This window comes from Rhinatrema bivittatum, chromosome 10 (assembly GCF_901001135.1).
Source record: "Rhinatrema bivittatum chromosome 10, aRhiBiv1.1, whole genome shotgun sequence".
Classification (NCBI taxonomy): Eukaryota; Metazoa; Chordata; class Amphibia; order Gymnophiona; family Rhinatrematidae; genus Rhinatrema; species Rhinatrema bivittatum.
The window spans coordinates 43,059,435-43,083,962 of record NC_042624.1 but is presented as its reverse complement, the minus strand read 5'-3'; the positions used below and the strand labels follow the sequence as shown (position 1 = coordinate 43,083,962).

The following is a 24,528-nucleotide window of genomic DNA, read 5'->3' as shown; positions in this document are numbered from 1 at the left end:
TCCTAGTGCTGTCATCAAATCGTTTAGTGTTTGGCATGTATTAGTGGATCTGTGTCCATGTGAAGGTTGAAATCTCCAAGCACGATGGTTGGTTTGGAGGGGTTTAGATTAATTGTTAAATATTCAATTAGTGGTGATATGTTTAGCTCAAGTAAGCTGGGGGGGGGGCAATAGATAAGGCATATTTGAGTATGTTCGGTGTCAAATATTGCGATTTCATGGTTACGAGGTGGTGTTGTTGGTATTAGTTTACATTTGAATTTTTTTTCAATAATTAGTACTAAGCTGCCTCAGCGTTTATTCGTTCTGGGGATTGAGAATACGTTATGATTTTGGTGTGCAATTTGATTATTTAGGATAATGTCCGATTTTTTTCAACCAAGATTCGGTGATAGCTATGAAACTTGGTTTCATGTCATACAGTAGGTCAATTACTATTGGGAATTTTTTTGTAATTGATTGAGCATTAATTAGAAGGAATGTTAATGTTAACAGTTTATTCAGATTCAATGAGTTTGGATTTTTTGCCCTTTTTACTTGGACGAGGTTACTAAGTTTTGGGTTCCCATTCGCTACTGAATTGTGTTTGGTTTTCTTAAGTAATTGTAATTGTTGCTGTATTTACCTTTGTGGATGCAAACCTCAATAGATTTTGTTGCTGGTCCATCCCCTTCTCTTACCGGTTCCATCATGCTTTGATTTGGTGTGAGCTTCTATGGTCCTTTCTCTTATTGGGCGTACGAAGAGGCGTACAAAGGGACATGCCCCTTTGGCGCACGACGCCTCCGGTCTCTGGCTTCTTTTAACCCCCTCCTGGCGTGCTCTGCGACGTCAGCACGTCAAGAGCGTCAGCCAAGGGGGGGGGGCTGTCACCCTCGTTGTACCAGTCCGGGGGCCTCGGGAGCCGTGCCTGTTATATATTTATAAATGATCTGGAAAGAAATACGACGAGTGAGATAATCAAATTTGCAGATGACACAAAATTGTTCAGAGTAGTTAAATCACAAGCAGATTGTGATAAATTGCAAGAAGACCTTGTGAGACTGGAAAATTAGGCATCCAAATGGTAGATTAAATTTAATGTGTGGATAAGTGCAAGGTGATGCATATAGGGAAAAATAACCCATGCTATAATTACACAATGTTGGATTCCATATTAGGTGCTACAACTAGGCGTCATAGTGGATAACACATTGAAAACGTCGGTTCAGTGTGCTGCAGCAGTCAAAAAAGCAAACAATGTTGGGAATTATTAGAAAGGGAATGGTGAATCAAAAGGAAAATGTCATAATGCCTCTGTATCACTCCATGGTGAGACTGCACCTTGAATACTGTGTACAATTCTGGTCGCTGCATCTCAAAAAAGATATAATTGCGATGGAGAAGGTACAGAGAAGGGCTACCAAAATGATAAGGGGAATGGAACAGCTCCCCTATGAGGAAAGACTAAAGAGGTTAGGACTTTTCAGCTTGGAGAAGACGACTGAGGGGGGATATGATAGAGGTGTTTAAAATCATGAGAGGTCTAGAACGGGTAGATGTGAATCGGTTATTTACTCTTTCGGATAGTAGAAAGACTAGGGGGCACTCCATGAAGTTAGCATTGGGCACATTTAAAACTAATCGGAGAAAGTTCTTTTTTACTCAACGCACAATTAAACTCTGGAATTTGTTGCCAGAGGATGTAGTTAGTGCAGTTAGTATAGCGGTGTTTAAAAAAGGATTGGGTAAGTTCTTGGAGGAGAAGTCCATTATCTGCTATTAAGTTCACTTAGAGAATAGCCACTGCCATTAGCAATGGTAACATGGAATAGACTTAGTTTTTGGGTACTTGCCAGGTTCTTATGGCCTGGATTGGCCACTGTTGGAAACAGGATGCTGGGCTTGATGGACCTTTGGTCTGACCCAGTATGGCATTTTCTTATGTCTTATGCTTGTGTGAAAGACTTCTACTTCTCTCGTCTATGTCAGAGTTTGGAAGGTTTTTGACTCATGGTGCATCAGATTGAAGGTTTCCCCGCGTATAGCCTCTATTGTACACATTCTTGCCTTTTTTGCAGGAAGGATTAAAGAAAGGATTGGCATACAGCTCGCTCTGGGTTCAGGTAGCGGCTCTAGGCTGTTTAAGAGGCAAAGTTGATGGTATGTCCCTTGCAGGCCAACCGGATGTGGTGCATTTTCTCCCGCCGGTGCGTCAAGTGTGTCCTTCCTTGAGTTTGAATCTCGTTCTCAGAGGGTTGTGCATTCCTCCTTTTGAGCCTCTCAAACGGGCTACGTTAAAGGATCTAACACTCAGTGGTGTTCCTTGTGGCTAATATCAGAGATTCAAGTGTTGTCTTGTAGGGAACCGTTCTTGCGGATCACAGATTCTGGTGTTTCGCTTAGGACGGTGCCTTCCTTTGTTCCGAAGGTGGTCTCGGCGTTTCATGTAAATCAGTCAGTTGAGTTACCGGCTTTTCCAGATTTGGATCGGAATTCTCCTCAGGCTCATGATTTGAGGAGATTGGATGTCCGTTGGATACTTCTGTGGTACTTGGAAGTGACTAATGCTTTTCGATTGTTAGACCATCTCTTTGTCTTGTGGAGCGGTCCTATGAAAGGATGTAAGGCTTCCAAGACTACTATTGCCCGATGGTTGAAGGACGCTATTGCTTCGGCCTACATAGGTCACGGGTGGCAAGTGCCATATGGTCTTAAGGCTCATTCGCTCATATTTCAAGCAGCATCTTGGGCAGAGAGCCAATGTGTTTCGCCGTAGGAGATTTCAAGGGCAGCTACTTGGAAGTCTTTGCACACTTTTGCTAAGCATTACCGCTTAGATGTCCGGGCTCCGGATGTCGATTCTTTTGGCAGCAGTGAGCTTCAAGCGGGACTCTGTGTCCCACCCCATTTAGGGCAGCTTGGGTACATCCCAGTGGTCTGGACTGATCCTGGTACGTACAGGGAAAGGAAAATTGGTTCTTACCTGCTAATTTTCATTCCTGTAGTATCAAGGATCAGTCCAGATGCCCACCCCAGGGGTCTAGTGTTCCAGAGAGTCCACTCGATTTCATTCTTTTTCTGCAGTATTTGGAAGACTATGAAGATTTAAAAAAAAAAAAAAAAAAAAAAAAATCTATATAAATAGGTTATTGTTCAGATAAGTTCTCTTGATCTAGTCATTGGTTGTTAAATTTACTTCATTCTGCTTTGATATTGATTATACTGAAGGATCGCAGGTGGCACACCGGGTTATCAGGGGGTGCTTTTCAGATTTTTCTGACTCCATCTGCTGGAAGGGAGGCATAACCCGGCGGTCTGGACTGATCCTTGGTACTACAGGAACGAAAATTTAGCAGGTAAGAACCAATTTTCCTTTTTTGAGATGTGGCGACCAGAATTGCACACAGAAGGTACAGTCTCACCATGGAGTGATGCAGAGGCATTATGATATTTTCTGATTTATTCTCTATTACCCTCCCAATAATTCCCAACATTCTGTTTGTTTTCCTGACTGCTGCAATACACTGAGCTCACAATTTCAATATATTATCCACTATGGCGCCTAGATTTTTTTTCCTGGGTGGTATCGCCTAATATGGAACCTAACATCTTATAACTACAGTATGGGTTATGTTTCCCTATATGCATCACCTTACACTTGTCTACATTAAATTTAATCTGCCATTTGGTCACCCAATCTTCCAGTCTTGCAAGGTCCTCCTGCAATTAATCACAATCCACCTGTGATTTAACTATTCTGCATATTTTTGTGCCATCTGCAAATTTGATCACCTCACTCGTCATTTTCCCCTCCAGATCATTTATAAATATATTGAAAAGCACCAGACCAAGTACAAATCCCCGAGGTACTCCACTGTTTACCCTTTTCCACTGAGAAAATTGACCATTTAATCCTACTCTGTTTCCTGTCTTTTAACCAGTTTGTAATCCACGAAAGGACATCATCTCCTATCCCATGACTTTTTAGTTCTCTTAGAAGCCTCTCATAAGGGACTTTGTCAAATGCCTTCTGAAAATCCAAATACACATCTACTGGTTCAACTTTATCCACGTTTATTAACAACTTCAAACATATTTGTGAGGCAAGTCTTCCCTTGGGTAAAACCATGCTGGCTGTGTTCCATTAAACCATGTCTTTTTATATGTTCTGTGATTTTGATCTTTAGAATAGTTTCCACTATTTTTCCTTGCACTGAAGTCAGGCTCACCAGTCTATAGTTTCCTGGATCATCTCTGGAGCCCTTTTTAAATATCGGGGTTATATTGACCACTCTCCAATCTTCGGGTCAATGTACGATTTTAATGATAGGTTACAAATTTTTACTAATAAATCTGAAATGTCATTTTTGAGTTCTGCTCTTTAGTTTGTTAATCTGGCCTACTATATCTTCCAGGATCACTGTGATTTGGTTCAGTTCATCTGAATCATCACCCTTGAAAATCATTTCTAGAACTGATATTTCTCAGAGGACAAGCAGGATGGTAGTCATCCTACGTGGGTGACATCATCAGATGGAGCCCAGCATGGAATTTTGATCTTAAAGAATCTAGAACTTTCAAATATTCTCTTCTAAGCATGTGCAGCTGTAGTCATCACCCTGCCACCTAGGAAGAGTCCTTCAGTCTCTCTTTTTCGCGGGAGCTGTGTGTCTCATGGCATTCAGCTTTGCTCTCTACCTCAGTCTTTTTAAGTGATTTTTCTAGAGCTGCAGCTGTTTTCTTTCCTTTTTTCTTTCCTTTGTCTGCCAGCCAATCAACAGAAAAACCGACACGGTATACCAGGGTCAGCCTTCCACCGGGTTTGACCGCTGTCAACTCCCCCATCAATTGGTGGTGGTAGAGTCAGCCCTCAAAAAGGCTAAGAAGGTACGCACCCATGCCTCTGCTCCTCCAGGACATAAACACAAAGCCCTAGACGCCTTGGGCTGTTGAGTGTTTCAGGGCGCCATGCGGATTGCCCGCATAGCTTGTTATCAGCTTTACATGGGGCAGTCTTTTCAGAACTTGTGGAAACAAGCCCTGGAATTCAGTGAGCACCTACCTCAGCAGTTCCAGGAGGATTTTCAGGCAGTTGTCCCAACAGGGCCTGGAGTGTGACAAACATGAGGTCTGTGCAGCTTATGATGTGTTTGAAGCAGCCATGAGGTCGGCTGCAGTAGGCAATGGGGCCCGGCGCACAGCATGGTTACGGGCCTCCGACCTGCGACCAGAGCTCCAGGACCATCTAGCCGACCTGCCCTGTACTTGGGAGAACCTGTTTGGCAGCTGGATTAAGGAGACGGTGGCTCAGTTGAAGGACTATCAAGAGACCCTTCAGCAATTATCGGCTAGTACATCAGACACCCAGCCCCCCAGAAAAATTGCTTGGCCATATCCGAAGCGGCCTTTCTATCGACCTCGCAGGTATTATCCTCCCACTGGAAAGTCTAGGCCTCAGAGACCAGTCGTAAACACCAGGCAAAGGCAGCCCAGGCCCCCTTGGGCACCCATGGTTCCACCACAAAACCCTGCCACCGGTTTTTGATTGGAGGTGAGGGAGCCAGAGCCAGCCCGGTAGGGGTTGTCTCCAACTATTCATGGATTATTGGGGTTCAATCACTTCGGATCGCTGGGTCCTGTCCATAGTTTGCCAGGTTTACTGGTTTCATTTCCAGCAACTTACACCCCGCTCCCTACCTTTTTTCAGTTGGGGAACAGCAGAAGACGATTAAATACTTTGAGCGGAGCTCTCTGCCCTCCTTTCCACACAAGCGGTCGAGCCTTATTTATTTATTTAGCGTTTTTATATACCATTTTACCAACATTAAATGCTGACCAAAGCGGTTTACAATGTAGTTAAAATTAAAAGGGAGAATAATTAAATTCAAATAAAGAAAATAAAAACTTCAATAAAAGTAAGAATAAAAATACAATAAGTAATATTATCAATAAGGTAAAATTAAAGTGACATGGGATAAGAAATATGGCCATTACTTTAAAAACTTAAAGATCAGAAAATAAAACAAATTGTAAGATGTTCAATATCACTGATCTGCAATACAAATTATATCTAAAACAGCTCAACTCAGGTTACTAATTATAAGACAGGACCTAAAAATACACCTAAAACTATAAGGCAAGAAATGGAATATAACTAAAAACTGCATACTTTAACTAAGGCTCAATATCCTTAAAAGCTACCTGAAATAAGTAAGTTTTCAGCGCTTTCTTGAACTCATTAAAATTGGGTATTTGCCTTAGAGGGTCAGGCAGGGCATTCCACATTGTTGGACCTACAACTGAAAATGCTCTGTTTCTGGTCACATTCAATGCCGCATTTTTTATGGAAGGGACCTCCAATAGGTTTTTTCCCGCTGACCTAAGTTCTCTTTGAGGTTTGTAGACACGCAACGTGGAACATAGCCAAGTGGAATCTATATTATTTAACAAGGAATGTGTTAGCATAATAATTTTATACTAAATACGATATTTAACTGGTAACCAGTGCAACTTATATAGAATTGGCGTAATATGCTGTTTTAAAGGTGTACCTGTAAGGAGTCTTGCAGCTGAATTTAAAACCAATTGAAGAGGTTTAATGACAGTTTCAGGAAGCCCTATATATAAGCCATTGCAATAATGTAGGCCTGACAGAATCAGCGCTTGCAATACTGATCGATAGTCTTGGAAGAATAAAAGAGGACGTAATCGTTTTAAAACATGCAGTTTGAAAAAATAATTTTTTACAGTTCTGGAAATACTGTGCTGACAGGCTCCCAGTATTTTCTTATTCCCAAGAAAATGGGTGGTGTCCAGCCCACACTGGACTTGAGAGCTCTAAACTGATTCTTGGTAAAAGAGAAATTCAAGATGGTCTCGCTGGGCACCCTAATTCCCCTTCTCAAGGGAAGGGGGGGCTTACTCTGCTTCCTCGATCTGCACGATGTGTACACCCATATCCCCATTTTTCACAGGGATTGGCAGTACCTCTGATTTCTGGTCAGCCGCCAACATTACCAGTACTGAGTCCTGCCCTTCAGCCTGGCATCTGCCCCTCGGGTTTTTACCAAATGTCTGGCGGTTGTCGGTACCCATCTTCGAAGGCAGGGAATTCATATATTTCCCTACCTCGATGACTGGCTCATCAAAGGCAACTCTCACCAAGGGGCTCGGACTGCCATGCGCCTCATGATAGACATGCTGGAGGCCCTGGGATTTCTGATCAACTATCCCAAATCCCACCTTCAGCCGGCCATACAACTGGACTTCATTGGGGCACTCCTGGACACTGTCCAGAACAAGGCCTACCTACCTCAGGATAGGGCAGAGACCTTAGCGGCTCTTGCACGTCATGTTTCCCGCTGCACTCAGGTCTCTGCTCGCCACTTCCAGCTGCTGGGCCATATGGCAGCAATGGTGCATGTAGCCCTGTTTGCTCGGCTACACATGCACTGTGTGTAATGGACACTGTGCTCTCAGTGGTGTCGGCGTTTGACAAGAACAGATTAGACGTCGCTGTCTCCAAACAGATACTGTCCCAGTGGCTAGTCGATTGCATTATCTTCTACTACACACAGGCGGGTCTACAGCTTGCTGGCCATGTCACGGATGAGTTATGACGGTCCCTTCTGTGGTGGACAATTCCTGACAATCTGATGCAGTGCTTTCCGTTTTCAGTAGCTCCGCACCAAGCCACACTAACTATCGATGCTTCTCAGACAGGGTGGGGGAGCGCATGTTCTGGGTTATAGTACACAGGGTTTCTGGTTGCCTCATGAGACGTGACTTCGTCAACCTTTTGGAGCTGAAAGCAGTCCATTATGCCCGATGAGTGTTCAGGGAACTTCTCATGAATGAGATAGTCCTGGTGCAGACCGACAGGTTGCCATTTGGAACTTGTCGGTCCTGAACAAGCAGGGAAGAACCCGTGACCTCTAGATAGTTTAGAACTCCTCTGCACTCGGGCAAGCCAGTCCACCCCAGTGGGTTATGCACGCCTACCAGCAAATGGAGATGGAATAAATCACTTTCTGATGTCACTGACGTATAGCCCTGCTTGGGCATGAGCCCATCAGTATTCTCCGTCTCTAGTAGATGGTGGACATGCATCTCCCTAACGGGGATTGCTTGTGGTTAAAGAAAAAAAAATAGTTGAAGATAGAAGATTAGAGGCAGCGTTTGAGCTTCTGAGGTGACAGTTTGGTCCCTCCCTCAGTTGAGCGCTTTAAATCTGGAAGCCTGACTAGGCGTAGACTTAAAAAAAAAGAGTGCTTGGCGATGAAGGCTTGTACCCTCTCCCCCTGTAGTCAGTAACCTGGTTGGGCTCTCAGCCAGGGAGGGCTGAGCTCAGGTAAAAAAAAAAAAAAGAAATAGGAAAGTTTTTGTTCCCTCTGTTTTCCTTATCTGGTCCTCTTTCCCTCCACGTTTGTTCCTCTGCGTCTTATACACTTTTCCTCTCTCTTCTCAGCGGAGTTAGTGTAGAGTGAAGGCAGCTCGGGTTCGGTGAGTTGAGCAGTCCTTGGCTAGGCCCCGCTTCTCAGGCGCGATTCAGTCAGCTAGGTGGTAAGCTGTGATGATGGTTTTTCCCCCCACACAGGTAGGCATGTGTGGGCATTCTTGCCATGCAGAGGTGTCCTGACGTGGGTGCGAACATGCACAGGTACTAGTATGCATAAGGCAGTGGCTTAAGTTTGAACGCATATTTGCACATGGAGATATTTGTACATGTAAGACAGCTGCCTAGTTTGGGTGCGTATTTGTGCCTGTACTTCTGGGGCATTGTTGGTGTGTACACATGGGGCATTGTTGGTGTGTACACAGGAGGCCTTCTAGAGCTGAGTGCAGGAAATCTATGGCCCTGGGGACAAAAAAAAGTCTTGTGCCTTGCTATCTGTGAGGCTGTCCATATAAGGGCAATCCAGCCATCGCTCTCTCTGTGACTGTCAGCACTGTTCAGATGCTCAAGGTGATTTGGCTACTGCAGGTACAGAAGGCGACAAAGCAGATGGGTCCCACTCCCCACTTTGTTTCCAATGGCAAAGGCATCTTCGAGAGAAGGGTCGGAGAGTGTCAGGTGTGGGCCTATGGGCCTCGGAATGGATCCATCCATCCATTTTGTTGGATGGAATGTTTTCGGGCCTGCAGACTTTTCTGCAGGGGCGCCCAGTGGACGTTAAGCAACCTACTAAGAAGGGTATGCGTGCTCGGGGCTCCAATTGTTACCCACTGCGGGCAAATGCCGCAGGGAGACTAGCCCTGGTGGTGATCAGGGGGATATGGCTCATGATATCCCCCTGATCACCACCTCATGATATCCCCTCATGATATCCCCCTGATATCATGAGCCATATCCCCCTGATCAGGGGGATATGGCTCATGATATCCCCCTGATCACCACCATCAGATGACTCCAGTAGGGATGTGGTTTTCTTCCATCTATGAGAGAAATTCCATCTGAGAGAGAATTGCATTGGACTCTACTCCAGTCTTTTTCACAAAGATGAGTTGACGAGTCTGTTGACTCAGACCCTGAAGATGTTTGGTGTGGACTGGGGTGATGTTACAGGCTTGCAAAAGAAAGATTCCATATTGGTCATCTTTCGTAAAGCATCCTGTTTCTTTCCCCTCCTGGATCCAATTCAAGAGTTGTATGACCATGGGTTGAGTGCCTCGGAAGCAAGTTTTAAAGGGGAGGCGTGCTTTAGCGGGTTTGTACCCCTTGGATTTGAAGACAAGGGATCAGTTCCGATTTCCAAAGACCACCATTCCTGTGAAAGTAGGGGCAGCTCTAAAGGATGCTTAAGCAGACCTTTGAGACCATGGCAGTGTGTTTGCAAATTGCTTCTTGCTTCTGCCTGGTGTCTTGGGCTGGCTTGCGTCTCTCGAGAATTAAGGAGCAGGGTCCGATGGCGGATTGATTATGGAACCTGGGGCCACATTCATAGGTGAGGTGGGCTGTGACTTGTTACGCACAGCCGCTAAAGGGGTGGCTTCTGTGATAGCAGCTAGGGCCAGTTGGGGCTGCGAAATTGGTCAGCAGGCACTATTTCCAAGCCGAATCTCACATAATCTTGACCATCATTCATAATTTGCTTTACAATCCCAACTCTGTATGGATCTGCTCTATGCTACACATATACAAACCAACAAGACAACTACGATCAACAGACAAATGCCTACTAGAAATCTCGTCAGTTAGAACTACCAGTTTGGCATTAACAAGAAAAAGAGCTTTTTCAGTCTTCGGTCCATCTTTGTGGAACTCTATACCAGACCATATCCGGATGACATCCAACCGAAATGACTTTAAAAAGATGATTAAAACCTTCTTATTTAATGATGCATACAAATACAGTACCTGAACCTAACCTAACACCTTGAATCCAATTCAAACCCCTTCTGATACCGCTATTCTTATGTATTACTTTGTTTTACTATGTATGTAAATTTTGTTTTATTATGTATGTAAGCTTGTAAACCGCCTAGACGGACACGTAAGTGCTCTTTTGTGCAGTATATAAAAAACTTTTAAATAAATAAGATTACCCTTAGAAGGTTCTCTTTTATTCGGAAGTAATTTGAGAAGATGGTGAATAGCAGTGGGCAATCCAAGGTCCCTCGATTGCTGGAGGACAAGGAGGCAGCCTCGTGTCCTTCTGGGGCGAAGAGCTGCTCCAAAGATTCCTGTTGAGTTTAGTCCTTACTGAGGAGCATTTACTCATTCCTTTGGAAGATCTCGGTCCTTTTGGCCTAAGAAGCCTTGTAAGGATGCAAGCTCCGGGACTGGAGCACACCTCAGTCTTCACAATGAAAGTGTGAGGGCTTACCTATTGGATCAGGAGATAGGTGGGTGTCTATCTCACTTTTATCAAAAGTAGGCCCAAATTATGATGGACCAGTGGGTCCTGGGTGTAGGATGGCTATGCTCTGGAATGCTTCCGAATTCCTCTGGATGCATTTATCGTCTCTCCATACAGTTCTCTACAGAAGAGGGTGGCAGTGTATATCACATTAAAGAGGCTGTTGGACTTTGAAGTCTGCAATTCCTGTTTCCAGATCAAAAGAAAATATGGGGTACTATTCCATTTATTTTGTCATCCCCAAGAAAGAACATGGTCTTTTCATCCCATCCTGGATCTGAAAGGAGTCAATCGACATTGGTGTGTGACTCATTTCAGAATGGAAACTCTACATTTCGTAATAATGGCAGTACAAACGAGAATTTCTCATGTCTCTCGACCTGACAGAGGCCTATCTATATATTCACATTCATATTCACATTTGCCAGGAAGTTTGTTTCCAATGCTTCACTGTTCTGGGACATCATTATCAATTTCAGGCCCTGCCCTTTGTGTTGGCTACTGCGCCCAAGACCTTCTCCAGGTTCATAGTTGTGATAGCAATGTCTCAGCGCAAGGAGGGCATTCTGGTTGATACGTATATAGACAACTGGTTGTTTCGGGCCAAAAGTGCAGAAGAGTCACTTGGAATCTCGTAAGGTGATCTTGACTAAGAGCAGTTTACAGAGATCTCAGATGCTACAATATCTTGGGATGCAATTCCAAGGCAGAGTTTTTCCGTCAGAGTCACATTCAAGAGCTACTTCAAGCCCTGAGAAGGATTTTTTACCTGATAGTTTAGTCTTAGCTGTAGGTCCTGTGATTGATGGCAGCCACATTGATGTGGTCCCTTGGGCGAGGGCGCACATGCGGCCCCCTCAGTGCATGTTACTCTCTTGGTGGAATCTGCAATCACAGGAGTACACAGTGAGACTTCACTTGCCATTGGACATGAGTCTCCAGTTGCAGTGGTGGTTACAAGCGGATCATCTCGGGAAGGGGGTTTCTTTGGAGACACCGGACTGTTTAGTACTCACTGTCAAAGTGGTGCAAGGTTGCTAGGATAAGGAAAGCAGCAGCAAACCATCAATCGGTTGGAAGTGCTTGCAGTTCGCTGAGCGGCTGGAAGCTCAAACAGTAAGGATGATGTCAGACAGTGCCATGACGGTGGCCTACATCAATCATTGTGATAGAACCAAAAGTCAGTAGGCATCAAATGAGGTAGATGTGCTCATGATTTGGGCGGAATTACATCTCCATGAAATATCCTCCTTTCCCATTGCCAGGAAGGACAGTGTAAGGGCTGACTTCCTCAGTGGGCAGGCATTGGCCCAGGAGAGTGGGAGTTGACAGAAAAATACTTTCAACTCCTAATGATGTGCTGGGATTTCCCATACCTGGCTTTACTGTTCTTCAGTCGCAGAAGGGATTTGAGAGCGCTAGGTATCGATGCTCTCCTTCAAGTTTGGCTGTGGAGTGGAGTGTTGTATACTTTCCTGCCATGGCCGATGAGCAAGTCAGACCAAAACTGTATTCTGGTAGCTCCGGAGTGGCCCTGGAGGCTGTGGTATGCCGGTCTTCAGAGGCTACTGGTGGATAGTCATCTCAAACTACCACTCAAGGAGGATCTGTTGCCTTAGGGGACCCATATTGCATGATGATCAGGGTCTGTTTTGTCTTACGATTTGGTCCTCGTGAGGGCTCGGATGCTGAAGTGGGGTTATTCTGCTGCAGTGATTTCCACTTTGCTCCAGGCTGGAAAATTTTCTACACCTTTAGCTTATATTTGAGTTTGGAGAGTATTTGAGAGATGGTGTGAGGGGTGAGGTTCTCGCCCTTTCAAAGTTGGTATTCCACTAATATTGGAATTTTTACAGGAAGGTTTGATTAAAGACTTGGCCCTTAGCACGCTTTCGCTTGTTATAGGGTGCGAGCCAATGTTGGAACTTTGTTTTCCCATCCAGATGAGTCCAGGTTTTTAAAGGGAGTTATGCATCTACATCCTCCCTTGCGGCTACCAATGCCTCTTAATCTGGTCTTGCATTTTTTTGGTATATTTTGGCCACTGCATAGTCTCTCTCTGCAGCTGCTCATCTTGACAACAGTTTTTCTTCTAGAAATCTATTCAGCTCAATGGGACTCCAAGCTGCAAACTCTTTCTTGCCATGAGCTGTTTCTACAAATGACTCTGGGAGCGGTACAGCTTAGGTCTGTACCTTCTCTTTTGGTTTGTTTTATTTGACTTAGTCTATTTCTCTGTCCACACTGGACAGGGATAGAGTTGCATGTTGCATGCCTTAGATGTCGAGCAGCATCTGGTGCGATACTTGAAGATCACTTGCTCTTGCAGGAAGTCTGATCGATTATTTGTGCGCCATGGTAGAGGCAAACAAGGTGAACTGGCAACTAGGACAACTATAGCCCTTTGGATGAATGAAGTCATCATGGCTGCCTATGTGGATGCAGATGTTTCATTATCTAGGCTAGTCAGGGTGCACTCCACTAGGACTCTGGCAGTTTTGTGGGCATAGCTTCAGTTGTCTCCTGTTGAGACTTGCCGAGCAGCGACGTGGTCCTCCTTACACACTTTCCAAGCACTATTGCTTAGACATTTTGGGTTCAGGAGGATGCGGCTTTCACATGTGCAGTGTTGACAGAACCGCGGGCAGCCTTCTGCCTTTTTTGTCAGTAGCTTTGGTACATTGTACTGGGGTGGATTGGCCTGCCTGAGTGCAGAGAAAGGAGAAATTACTACTTACCTGATAATTTCCTTTCCTCTAAGGAAGGCAGGCCGGCCAATCCACAGCCCATCCTGGGCTTCCTTCTTAGTTCATCCTTTATATGCAGATGACAGAGTGTTATTTCTGTTAATTTGTTTGACGAACTGGTGACATAACCAGCCCATAAGATTAATGGATGTTCATTCTTTTGGCTGACCTCAGTGTTTCCAATTGGTTGGAAGCATGAGTGGTTGACTGTTAATGGTCATGTTCAAGTATATGGTTGATTGTTAATGTCATGTTACAGTATAATCAGTTTGCCCAGTTTGGCTTTTCTAAAGATACTGGCAGGGCTATATGACAGTGACATCAGCAAGTCTGATTTACTCCATCTCCCTGTACTGGTAGGAGTGCATAACCCACTGGTGTGGATTGGCCTGCTTTCCTTAGAGAAAAAGAAATTACCATTAAATAGTAATTTCATCAGTGGTACGATGGTGGCATTATGGTCTAACATCTCAGACCAGGACTTCAAAATGCCCAGGTTTGCCATTTAATTGGAGGTTTTGGTGGTAAACATATCTTGCTACTTATTTGCACTTTGCTGATTTCTGATTGCTATCTCCAAAAGGAGACTTTCTAAACAATGCAAGCCACACTGCTAATCTATTTTTTCTCACAGGACAAGCAGGATGGTAGTCCTCACATATGGGTGACATTATCAGGATGGAGCCCAATCACGGAACACTTTTGTCAAAGTTTCTAGAACTTTGGTACCACTGAACATGCCCAGCATGCCACCCACCCTCCATCCAACAGGGGTCCCTCTTCATTAGCCCCGCAGAGTGAGGAGCTCTCCCTCAAATTCCTGACAGGATTTTTTCCTCAGGAATTGTTTTCAAAAACTTTCAAAATTTCACCCCATCCGGGGTCCCCCTATCAACCGTTGATTCCCGCGACCATAAGGTAAGATTTACCTCGATTCTTGGTCTGTTACCGACGGTTCTAGTTTTAGGCCTGCTGGTCACCGACCGCACCTTAAATTTGTCGGCAACGATGGCGATGGGTTTTCGCAGGTGCACCGATTGTCCTCGGACAATGTCTATCAAGACCCTCATCAGGTCTGTGTGCTCTGTTTGGGCCCTACCCACGACGTGGACACATGTACCAACTGTGCCCAAATGACCCCTAAGGGTCGGCAGGCCCTGTTTCATACAAAGCAGCTCCCGCCATCTAAATCCTCCACGTTATCGACACCGTCGCCTTCCAGGGCTCAGCATCGATCGGACACCGATGACTCGCAATCGACATCGAAGACATTGACTTCTACGTCCTCAGCACCGAGCATCGGGACAAGCATCGCATCGTCATCGGACGACTGCACCATCCGATCCGGATGCACCGGTGGCCTTGATTTCAGTATTGTCCGAGCCACCAAAGAAGAAGCCCTGTGCTGAGGAGATCCCCAACCTCCTCCGAGCCGGGGACACCGATGTGTTCCCCCACCTTCAGTGGTGCCGGGAGCTGAGACTCCACATATACCTGTGGACCCTCCGGCGACGTCTGTCCAGCCTCCAACTCTGGAACTGGTCTTAACAACACCAGCTTTCTGTGAGGAATTGAACCGGATGGTTCAAGAGGCAGTGGTGCAAGCCCTCCATGGACTTCTGACTCCAACAGCACCGCTGCCGATTCCGAGCACAACTCCAGATCCGATGCCTCCGATGCTCGCTCCATTGCTTTACAGACTGGATGTCCTCATCGGTGTTCTTCCATCAGCACCGGTTAAAACGTTGATTCTTCACCGTCCATCGACACCGATCCATCTATCGTCGGAGGAGGAACGAACATCGATGCCGGATCTGGAGGCCTTCTGGAGTTGTTCCACCGAGGCATCCACCGAGGTCACAGAGTCCTTCGGTGCCCCTTCTGCCTCTGATGCAGACTCCGCTGCTACCCCCAATCCCATCGGTGCCATGACCTCCTCTGGCCGGAGTAGGTCCTCTTTTGCCATCTGGAGAGACCTGTCAGATGCTGGTGATCAACCCTACCAGCCCTGGACCGATGATTCTTTGGTCTGTTAAGACTCCAGGGATATACCATCGGAACAATCTCCTCCAGAGGAAAGGCGGAGGTCCCCACCAGAAGACCTCTCCTTTATAAATTTTATCAAGGAAATGTCAGAGACCATTCCTTTTACCCTCTAAACTGAAGAAGACTCCAGGTATAAGATGTTAGAGGTCCTTCAGTTTGTCGATGCACCCCAAGGAGGTCATGTCCATCCCAGTTCATGATGTCCTCCTTGACCACCTTCAACGTACCTGGGAACATCCAGGTACGGTTCCACCTGTGAATCAAAAGACTGATGCGGAAATGGACTGTGATGCAGAAATGGATTTTTACATTGGGGTCACAGGTACTGAATGGTATGAATGAATCCATAGATTGGATGACATTGCTTTGAACTAAAGTATCCTGACCTTTCATTGGTGGAGCAAATGACCTTTCGAGGTCGGAGATTGGCTGTAGCTGAATTCATCTGTGAGTTTAAAAACCGGATAAAACAAAATGGAGGATCTTAGTTGGAAACGCTGATGAAAGATCGTGTATGGTGACAAGATCAGTTGGAGCGTATGTAAGAACCTGTTTTAAGTGTTGTGTAAGCAAATACTGTTTTCCATTATAAGTAATCAACAAAATATAGTGGACACCCCTGAAGAAGTCATCGAAACATGAGTCGTGTCAGGCGGGATGTTCAATTACTTGAGAAACAAACGATAAGTGTTTCCTTTTTGTCACTCATGAATTTTAATAGATGTTAAAAAATTCAAAGATTTTTTCCAAAAAATGTGTATGGAGACCAATGATTATATAAAGTCATTGAGTCATGAAAATTGACTTTCCTGCAGTGGTAATCATGTTGCATCCACACAGTTAAGAACAGAGTTGTATTCAGAACTATTCTCGGGGTTTTATATGAGGTCTCCATTCACTTTAAAAAAATAAAAATAAATTGAGGTTTCCTGTGAATGTGATGTTGTTTTAGGATCATATTAAGCATTTACATCACAGTGGCAGTTTTTTTGTGAAATTTGTTTGGTGCAGTCAGCACCTGGCTTCCAGAAGACTCAACTTTCCCACCATTCAGTGGTGGTTGAATCTGCCCAGAAGAAGGCAAGAAGACCACAGCCTCATTCTTCCACGCCTCCTGGAAATGATCAGAAATTCTATGCCTTTGGATGTAGAGTCTTTCATGGATCCATGCTAATTTCCCATATTGTGGCCTACTAATTATATATGACGCAATATAACAGGAACATCTTTAAACAGCTGCAGGAGTTTTCTGAATCCCTGCCGGACCAGTTCCAGGACCAGCTAAACTCCATTCTCAAAAAAGGCCTTGATGCTGACAAGCATGAGGTGTAGGCTGCTTATGACATCTTCGATACAGCTTCCAGGGTGATAGCAGCTGGTATAAGTGCCAGGAAGTGGGCATGGCTGAAGTCCTCTGATCTGCGTCCAGAAGTTCAGGAGAGGTTGGCGGACCTCCCTTGCACAGAAGACAACCTGTTTGGCGAGAAAATCCAGGAGACTGTTGCACAACTCAAGGATCATCATGAGACATTGCGACAACTCTATGCGGTGCACTTGGATTTCCCCTCCACTTCTAAACGGCCGTTCAGAAGAGAGGCAAAAAGATCCACCTTTAAAGCACGTAGATACTATCTGCCCCCAGCTCGGTCTTGTCCAACCAGACCTTATCAGAAGACTCAAGCTTGCCAGGCCAGATCTTGGAAGACACAGCCAGCTCCACAGCCTGGTCCTTCCTTGGGATTTTGACTCCCCACTAGCGAGCAAATGTTGACTTCCACCTCTGCCATCTCTGCCAGTAGGCGGCCAACTTTGCCACTTCACCAGCAAGTAGCACACGATCATCACGGATCAGTGGGTCCTGTCGGTCGTAGCTCAAGGTTACCATCTAAACTTCCTCTCAATACTGGTGGACTCTCTACCTCGTCCAGGGTGGAGTTCCACCGACCACTCTCCATTTCTAGACAAGGAAATAACATCCCTCCTACAAGCCAATGCCATAGAACAGGTTCCCCCTCTACAAAGGGGAAAGGGTTTCTACTCCCAGTACTTCCTAATACCAAAACAATCGGGAGGCATTTGCCCCATCTTAGATCTTCGTGCCCAAAACAAGCATTTACGAAAAGAGAAGTTCAGGATGGTAACCTTAGGCTCGCTACTCCCTCTTCTCCAATAGGGAGATTGACTTTGCTCTCTAGATCTACAAGACGCGTATGCACATAGCAATAACCCTGTCTCACAGAGCATACCTTCGGTTCTTCGTTGGAAGCCAGCACTTCCAGTACTGAGTGCTTCCATTTGGTCCCACATCAGCACCTCGTGCCTTCACGAAATGCCTGGCAGTAGTAGCAGCATACTTGAGGCAGCTAGGCACTCATCTCTATCCTTATTTAGACGACTGGTTACTGAGGGCCCCGTCCGCGGAGGCAGTTCTTCGATCCCTCCATCTCACCCTGCGACTAATACTGTCATTGGGATTTCTAATCAATTATCAAACGTCCATTCTGACTCCGTCTCAAGTCCTCTCCTTCATTGGAGTGGATCTCAACACTATCCAAGCAAGAGCTTTTCTTCCCAGGGACCGCGCTCATACTCTTGCAATGCTTGCAAACACTATGCAAACTCGCCGAACCACAACGGCTCGTCATCTTCTAATCTTGTTGGGCCACATGGCATCCTCGGTCCATGTTACACCAATGGCTCGCCTTGCCATGAGAGTGGCATAGTGGACATTAAAGTCCCAGGCCCACCATCCAACATTGTCCATGTCACCAGGCAGCTTTGTCTCACTGGCTTGGTGGATTCAGGAGTCTAATCTGGTCAGAGGACTACCTTTCCAATCGCCAGGTAACACTGGCAACTGATGCTTCCACTCTAGGTTGGGGAACCCATGTCAACAAGCTGCAAACTCAGGGAACCTGGTCTGCAGCGGAATCACATCATCAGATAAACTTTCTGGAGCTCAGGGCAATAAGATATGCCCTTATAGCTTTCAAAGATTGCCTATCCAACAAGACAATCTTGATACAGACAGACAACCAAGTAGCGATGTGGTACATCAACAAGCAGAGAGGAATTGGGCTCTTATCTGCTGTGTCAGGAAGTAGCACAAATCTGGGTTTCAGCTCTCTCTCATTCCATGCTACTGAGAGCGATCTACCTGGCGGATGTGGACAATGTACTCGCAGACAAACTCAGTCGCACGTTTCATCCCCACGAGTGGTCCCTGAACCCCACGGTGGCAGAGAACATATTCCAAACATGGGGGTATCTGAGTATAGACCTCTTTGCGTCGATTCACAACCACAAAATAGAGAACTTCTGCTCACTACATCGCACTCACATAAGATCATTGAGAGATGCCTTCGCCCTCCTGTGGGCAGCGGGTCTCCTCTATGCCTATCCCCTACTTCCACTCATAAGCAAGACTCTCGTGAAGTTACGATGGGAGAAGGACTTAATGATTCTCATAGCCCCTTACTGGCCGCAACAGGTGTGCTTTCCCATTCTACGTGACCTCTGTCAGTCCACAAATTCACCGAGGCGCAGATCCGTCTCTGATATCACAGAACAGCGTTCATGTGCGTCATCCGAACCTCTAGGCTCTGGCGCTGACAGCCTGGATGTTGAAAGGCTAATATTACAACCACTCAATCTCTCGGACCCGGTATCCCAAGTCCAGGTAGCTTCACGAAAGCCTTCTAAAAGGAAATCTTATTCCAAATGGAAAAGGTTTTCCTTATGGTGCACATCAGAGGAAATAGATCCCTTTACCTGCCCCACTACGAAGTTCCTAGACTACCTCTGGCACCTCTCAGAGTCTGGTCTACAAACTTCCTCCATTAGGGTTCATGTCAGTGCGGTAGCCGCTTTCCATAAAGGTATAGGGGATCTCCATATCGACACAACCCTTAGTGGCGTGCTTTGAGGGGCTTGCTTCACCTCAAGCCCCCTTTGCATCCTCCGGGCCCCTACCTGGGACCTCAATGTGGTATTGGCATGGCTCATGAGCCTCTGCACTCCTGCGAGCTACGTTATCTCACTTGGAAAGTGCTCTTTCTTCTTGCTATAACATCCACTCGCAGGGTCAGTGAGCTTCAGGTGCTGGTAACATACCCACCTTACACGAAATTTCTCCATGATCGTGTGGTGCTTCGCACTCATCCTACATTTTTACCAAAGGTAGTCTCTGATTTTCATTTTAATCAATCTATTATCCTACCTACTTTCTTTCCAAGACCCCACTCACATCCAGGTGAGCGGGCTCTGCATTCCTTGGACTGCAAGCGTGCGCTAGCCTTTTATTTGGAGTGCACTTCAGCCCATAGGAAGTCCACCGAGCTGTTTGTCTCCTTTGATAAAACTAAACTGGGAATCCCAGTGGGCAAACAGACCCTGATCTCCTGGCTGGCGGACTGTATTTCTTTCTGCTACCAACAGGCAGGTCTTCTGCTCCAGGGTTGTGTTAAAGCGCATTCTATTAGAGCAATGGCAAAGTCGGTAGCACACCTTCATTCTGTACCTCTTGCTGACATCTGCAGGGCTGCTACATGGAGTTCTCTCCATACCTTCGCAGCTCATTATTGCCTGGACAAGGCTGGCAGATAAGATTCTATCTTTGGCCAGTCTGTCTTGCGCAATTTATTCTCAGCTTAATACCCAACTTCCTTCCAATGACTCGCTGGGAATTTCAGGCTGTCCTCTTAACTAAACCCACCCCTGTTGTTGTGCCTGTTGCACGTCTTTGCGTGCTTTTGGTACATTACTCTGGCATCTTCAGCTCGTTATTCACCCATATGTGAGGACTACCATCCTGTTTGTCCTGTGAGAAAGCAGTTGCTTACCTGTAACAGGTGTTCTCACAGGGACAGCAGGATGTTAGTCCTCACGAAACCTGCCTGCCACCCCGAGGAGTTGGGTTTGCTTGCAATTTATTTTATTTTTCGCACATACTTTTACCATAAACGAGACTGAAGGGGGACCCCTGCTGGATGCAGGGTGGGTGGCATTGCTGGGCATGCTCAGTGGTGCCAGTCAAAGTTCTAGAAACTTTGACAAGTGTTCCATGATTGGGCTCCATCCTGATGATGTCACCCATATGTGAGGACTACATCCTGCAGTCCTGTGAGAACACCTGTTACAGGTAAGCAACTCTGCTTTACTTTGTGTATTTTGTAAATAAGTCTGTTTCAGCCAGTTACGTACTTTCCCAGTTTAAAAATATTTTGTGGTGGGGAAAGGTGACAATTTATTCCCCTTCTACTCTTTTGCATTATTTTTTTTTATTGCAGAGCACCTGAAATCTTCTGCATTGCCAGTACCACAACAGACTTCCTCTAGACCGAGTGCACCATCTGCGTATTTCCCTGGACTGCAACCGATGTTCTCATGAATCATAGCTTCTTTCTCACTGAGGATCACGGATCTGGGACAGTTCTCAGTAAATAGATAGTTACTTTTATTTATTTGTTCATATGTAACAAACAGTCAAGAAGCCAACGTGATCCATCACAAATTCCAAAATTAAAGCATTTGAGCTTCCCTGCAAGTTGTGGTGTAACAAAAATGGTATAAATCTGCCTTCCTGAGCCCATCTTCCCTTTCCATATCATTTTATCTGTTTTCTTGCCAGCACAGAAGTTAAATGGTGCTGTTTACATATTGTAATCCCTCCTGGCTGGTGGGTGTGTGTGTGTGTGTGTGTATATATACTGTAAAATGTCTAGTGTAATGTGTGTTCAGGTATTAGTGTTTGCACTTCTGTACTGACTTTTTTCATGCTGTAACTCTTTAGAAGTGCTGTAGTACATTTTCAGCTTCTTGCTAGTATAAAAAACCCAACCCACTACTATGGAAAATGTGTAGTGCCTCTTGCAGGACTGATGGGGCAGCATCACCATACTGAAAGGGAATCCCTTTTACCCAGTTTTATTTCAAGCTGCTAATCAAGGGGGAAAAATATGCAAAATATTTGCTTTCAGCTTTTACAAAACTGAGTCCAGGAGAAAGCACTACTGTTTTAATCCAAGTTAATATAATTAGCTCTTTCTCCAGAATGTCATAGGACTATTTCATGGAGAAGGATGCTGTACATACTGAGCCCATACTTCCCTTACAGAAAAGTGTGTTAAGCCAAACTGAGGGAGTAGTATGGGTGAAGATGTAAATATCTGTAGTATTCTTGTCATTTTCTGTTACCCTTCTCCCCCGTCCCACCCAGTTTTATGAATAGTGTCCTGTAAGAGTTTGTTGGGTGCAATTCCAGTATTTTTGAGGGTTACACTCTACTGGATCATTTTTAAAATGTGCTTAAAGTTGAGGTAGTGTTCCTGCTTTGTTTTTTACTTAGCTGGATCAACCTGTATAGTAGGGTAGGGGAGCCTTTTAGCTGTAGGCTTAATGTGTCATGAGATTGGTTACTGTTTGCCTGGGATAATTTACATTTTGAAATGTAAATGCTAACAGTTGTTGGTAGTGAACTCCCACTAGGACACATCTTTTGTTAAATCTTGTTCCACTCAAGTTTAAATACTTAAGTGAAAAAGAACAGTTAAAGGCTAGATTTGAGAACTTATGTGTCTTCTGATTATTTTGACTAAACCTTAAGTAGATCATAGATATTGGGCCTGCTTAAGATTGCTGCCAGTGGCACACAGATGCTGCACAGAAAAGAGCCATGCACTAGAACAAAGGTGGACCTCAAGGGCCATAAACGGGTCTGGTTTTCCGGATAGCTGCAATGAATATATAGTAGAGCAATTTGCATGCACTTCCTGCATTGTATGCCAGTATTTCATACATATTCATTATGGATATCCTGGAAATCAGGCCTGTTTGACACTTGAGGACTGAAGTTGACCAGCCTGCACTAGAAAATGCCAAGGCAGTGCTGTTCCATGGGGCCCACTAGGCAAAATGATTCAAACAGCAATGTAGTCTTAGTACCCAACCCATTTTGGTTTGAAGTGGGGCCTAGTAATGAATTTCCTAGAGAATAGCACACAAGTGGGACATAGTACAATTCAAAAATTATTTTCTGTCAGTCATATACCAGAACAGTAAAATCTAAGAAAAAAAAAGACCCGCATTAAGAATTTTTGTGCTGGATTGGAAATTCAGGGAAGAAGGATTTTAATGGATGTAGAAAGATGAAATTCATTTTCAGTTGTGCACTTGTGTGGCTTCTGTGTTAAGCAGCACTGTAGGATACAAATGCAGCACTGCTAAACTGCTTTAAAGAGCAACATAAGAGTATGAATTCCATTCTGGAGCGGTCATGCTATACCCCTGCTATAAGCAGTACATACAGAACTTCTGTGACTGGCTTAAACAATACCATTTAGCAATTTTACAGGGAGTTTCATCCTGTAATCTGAAACATACTCTGTGAGCTTCAACTAGAAATGTTATGGAGTGGATACTATTGCTCTACCTCTTTTTTTGCACATTTATATAGCAGATAATTATTGTAAATTTAAAGATGGCTTTTGGTGTGTAAAAATTGTACATTTGTTTATAATCAATGTTGAATTGTTAATGTATATCTAGTTTGAAATTGAATGCATTTTAAAAATGGAAATGCAAACCAGTTAAGCTGTATTACATTTTCAGTGCTTACAAAAAAAATAAAATAAACTAACTTTTGTTATATAAAAGCTACATAAAATTATAGGGGGCAATTATCTTGGGCTTCTAGATGTAATACTGTGTGTTCTTACATCCAATTTTAACACCTGGAAAAAAGTTGACTAAAGGGAACCAAGAAGAGGGCAAATTTTCAAACCCATTTCTGTAGGTAAAACAGGTTTACATGTGGAACATGGGCTCGGAAACTTGCCTATCTTCCCTGTGGACAATACAGCCACACAACTGGGTGATGTCATCAGACTGTGCCAAGTCTGTACGGCTCCCTCCTAGCCTAGGTTCTAACTGGAAGTTCCCTGTGCATGTGCGATGCTTTCTGTGCCAACGCTGCTGGGCAAGCCCTCTTCAGTCTAAATTTGTTCACTGAGAAAACAGTCAAAAAAACTTGCTCGTTCCAGAAAGTTGTTTTAGTTTCTGTTTTCAGTTTAGTATGTTTTGCTCTGCAGTTGGTTAACAGTTAAATTTAGGTTAAAAACAAAAAAAAATTGACAGGATAATTCATCTCAGAAATCTGGTACTTTGGGAAATTGACACGCTCCCTCTTGTCCTCATGACATCTTAGTTTCTTTGCTAATTTTGTTTTATTTTACTTTACTTGTCTAGAACTTGCAGAGAAATGAAAAGAACATTAACTTTTAAGCAAGCATGCTTCCCTCTACTGCAGATGTCTTTAAAAAAAAAAAAAAAAATATAGAGAGAGATTTCCTCTTCAGGCAGGCCAGCCCACACCACTGGCTTTATACACACCAGGCAGCAGATGAAGACTGAGTCACAGGCTCACAGTGTCATACACTTCTGCACTGCTATTCTCAGTCTCCAGCAGATTGTGAATGTGGTTGTAGGCCGGTGAGGATTGGAACCAGCCTGGGCACTCCTGATGTGACAGTGGTGACTTCTTCCCACGGTTGAGCTAAGCCAAGTAATGAGGTGAAGGCAGTTTGTCCTCTCTGAAAGGAGCTGAAAGCAGATAAGACTTCCAGAAGGGTAAGGCTGCATCCATTTCATTCTGCTTCTGCCTGCCTCCCTTACCCTTTTGCTGCTTTCCAACTTTGTTGTTTTTTTGGATTCCCTGTCAGTAGCAAAAACGTTGACTGTTTGTCCACCTGTCTCTTTAAGGCCTTGTTACCAACCAGGGGAACAATAAAAAAAAAAAAAAAAAGCCTGGTAGCATGGCCACAGATTTGTCAGATTTTTTGTGTAGACTTTAGATGAGGGGGAGAGAGAGTGCTCTGCTGGCATTTTCACTCTGAGGA

At 44.7% G+C, this 24,528-nt stretch overlaps 1 protein-coding gene across 2 annotated transcripts in view; it reads left to right on the top strand.

The window, feature by feature from the left end:
• The window catches only part of SASS6 (SAS-6 centriolar assembly protein), a 180,795-nt gene extending 158,095 nt beyond the window's left edge, over window positions 1–22,700 (top strand). For both annotated transcript variants that reach the window (XM_029617431.1, XM_029617430.1), the window contains one exon: window positions 20,923–22,700. In XM_029617431.1, the coding sequence (XP_029473291.1) occupies window positions 20,923–20,971 (49 nt within the window). In that variant the 3' untranslated portion in view covers window positions 20,972–22,700. The remainder of the gene's footprint in view (window positions 1–20,922) is intronic.
• Window positions 22,701–24,528: the final 1,828 nt, after the last annotated feature.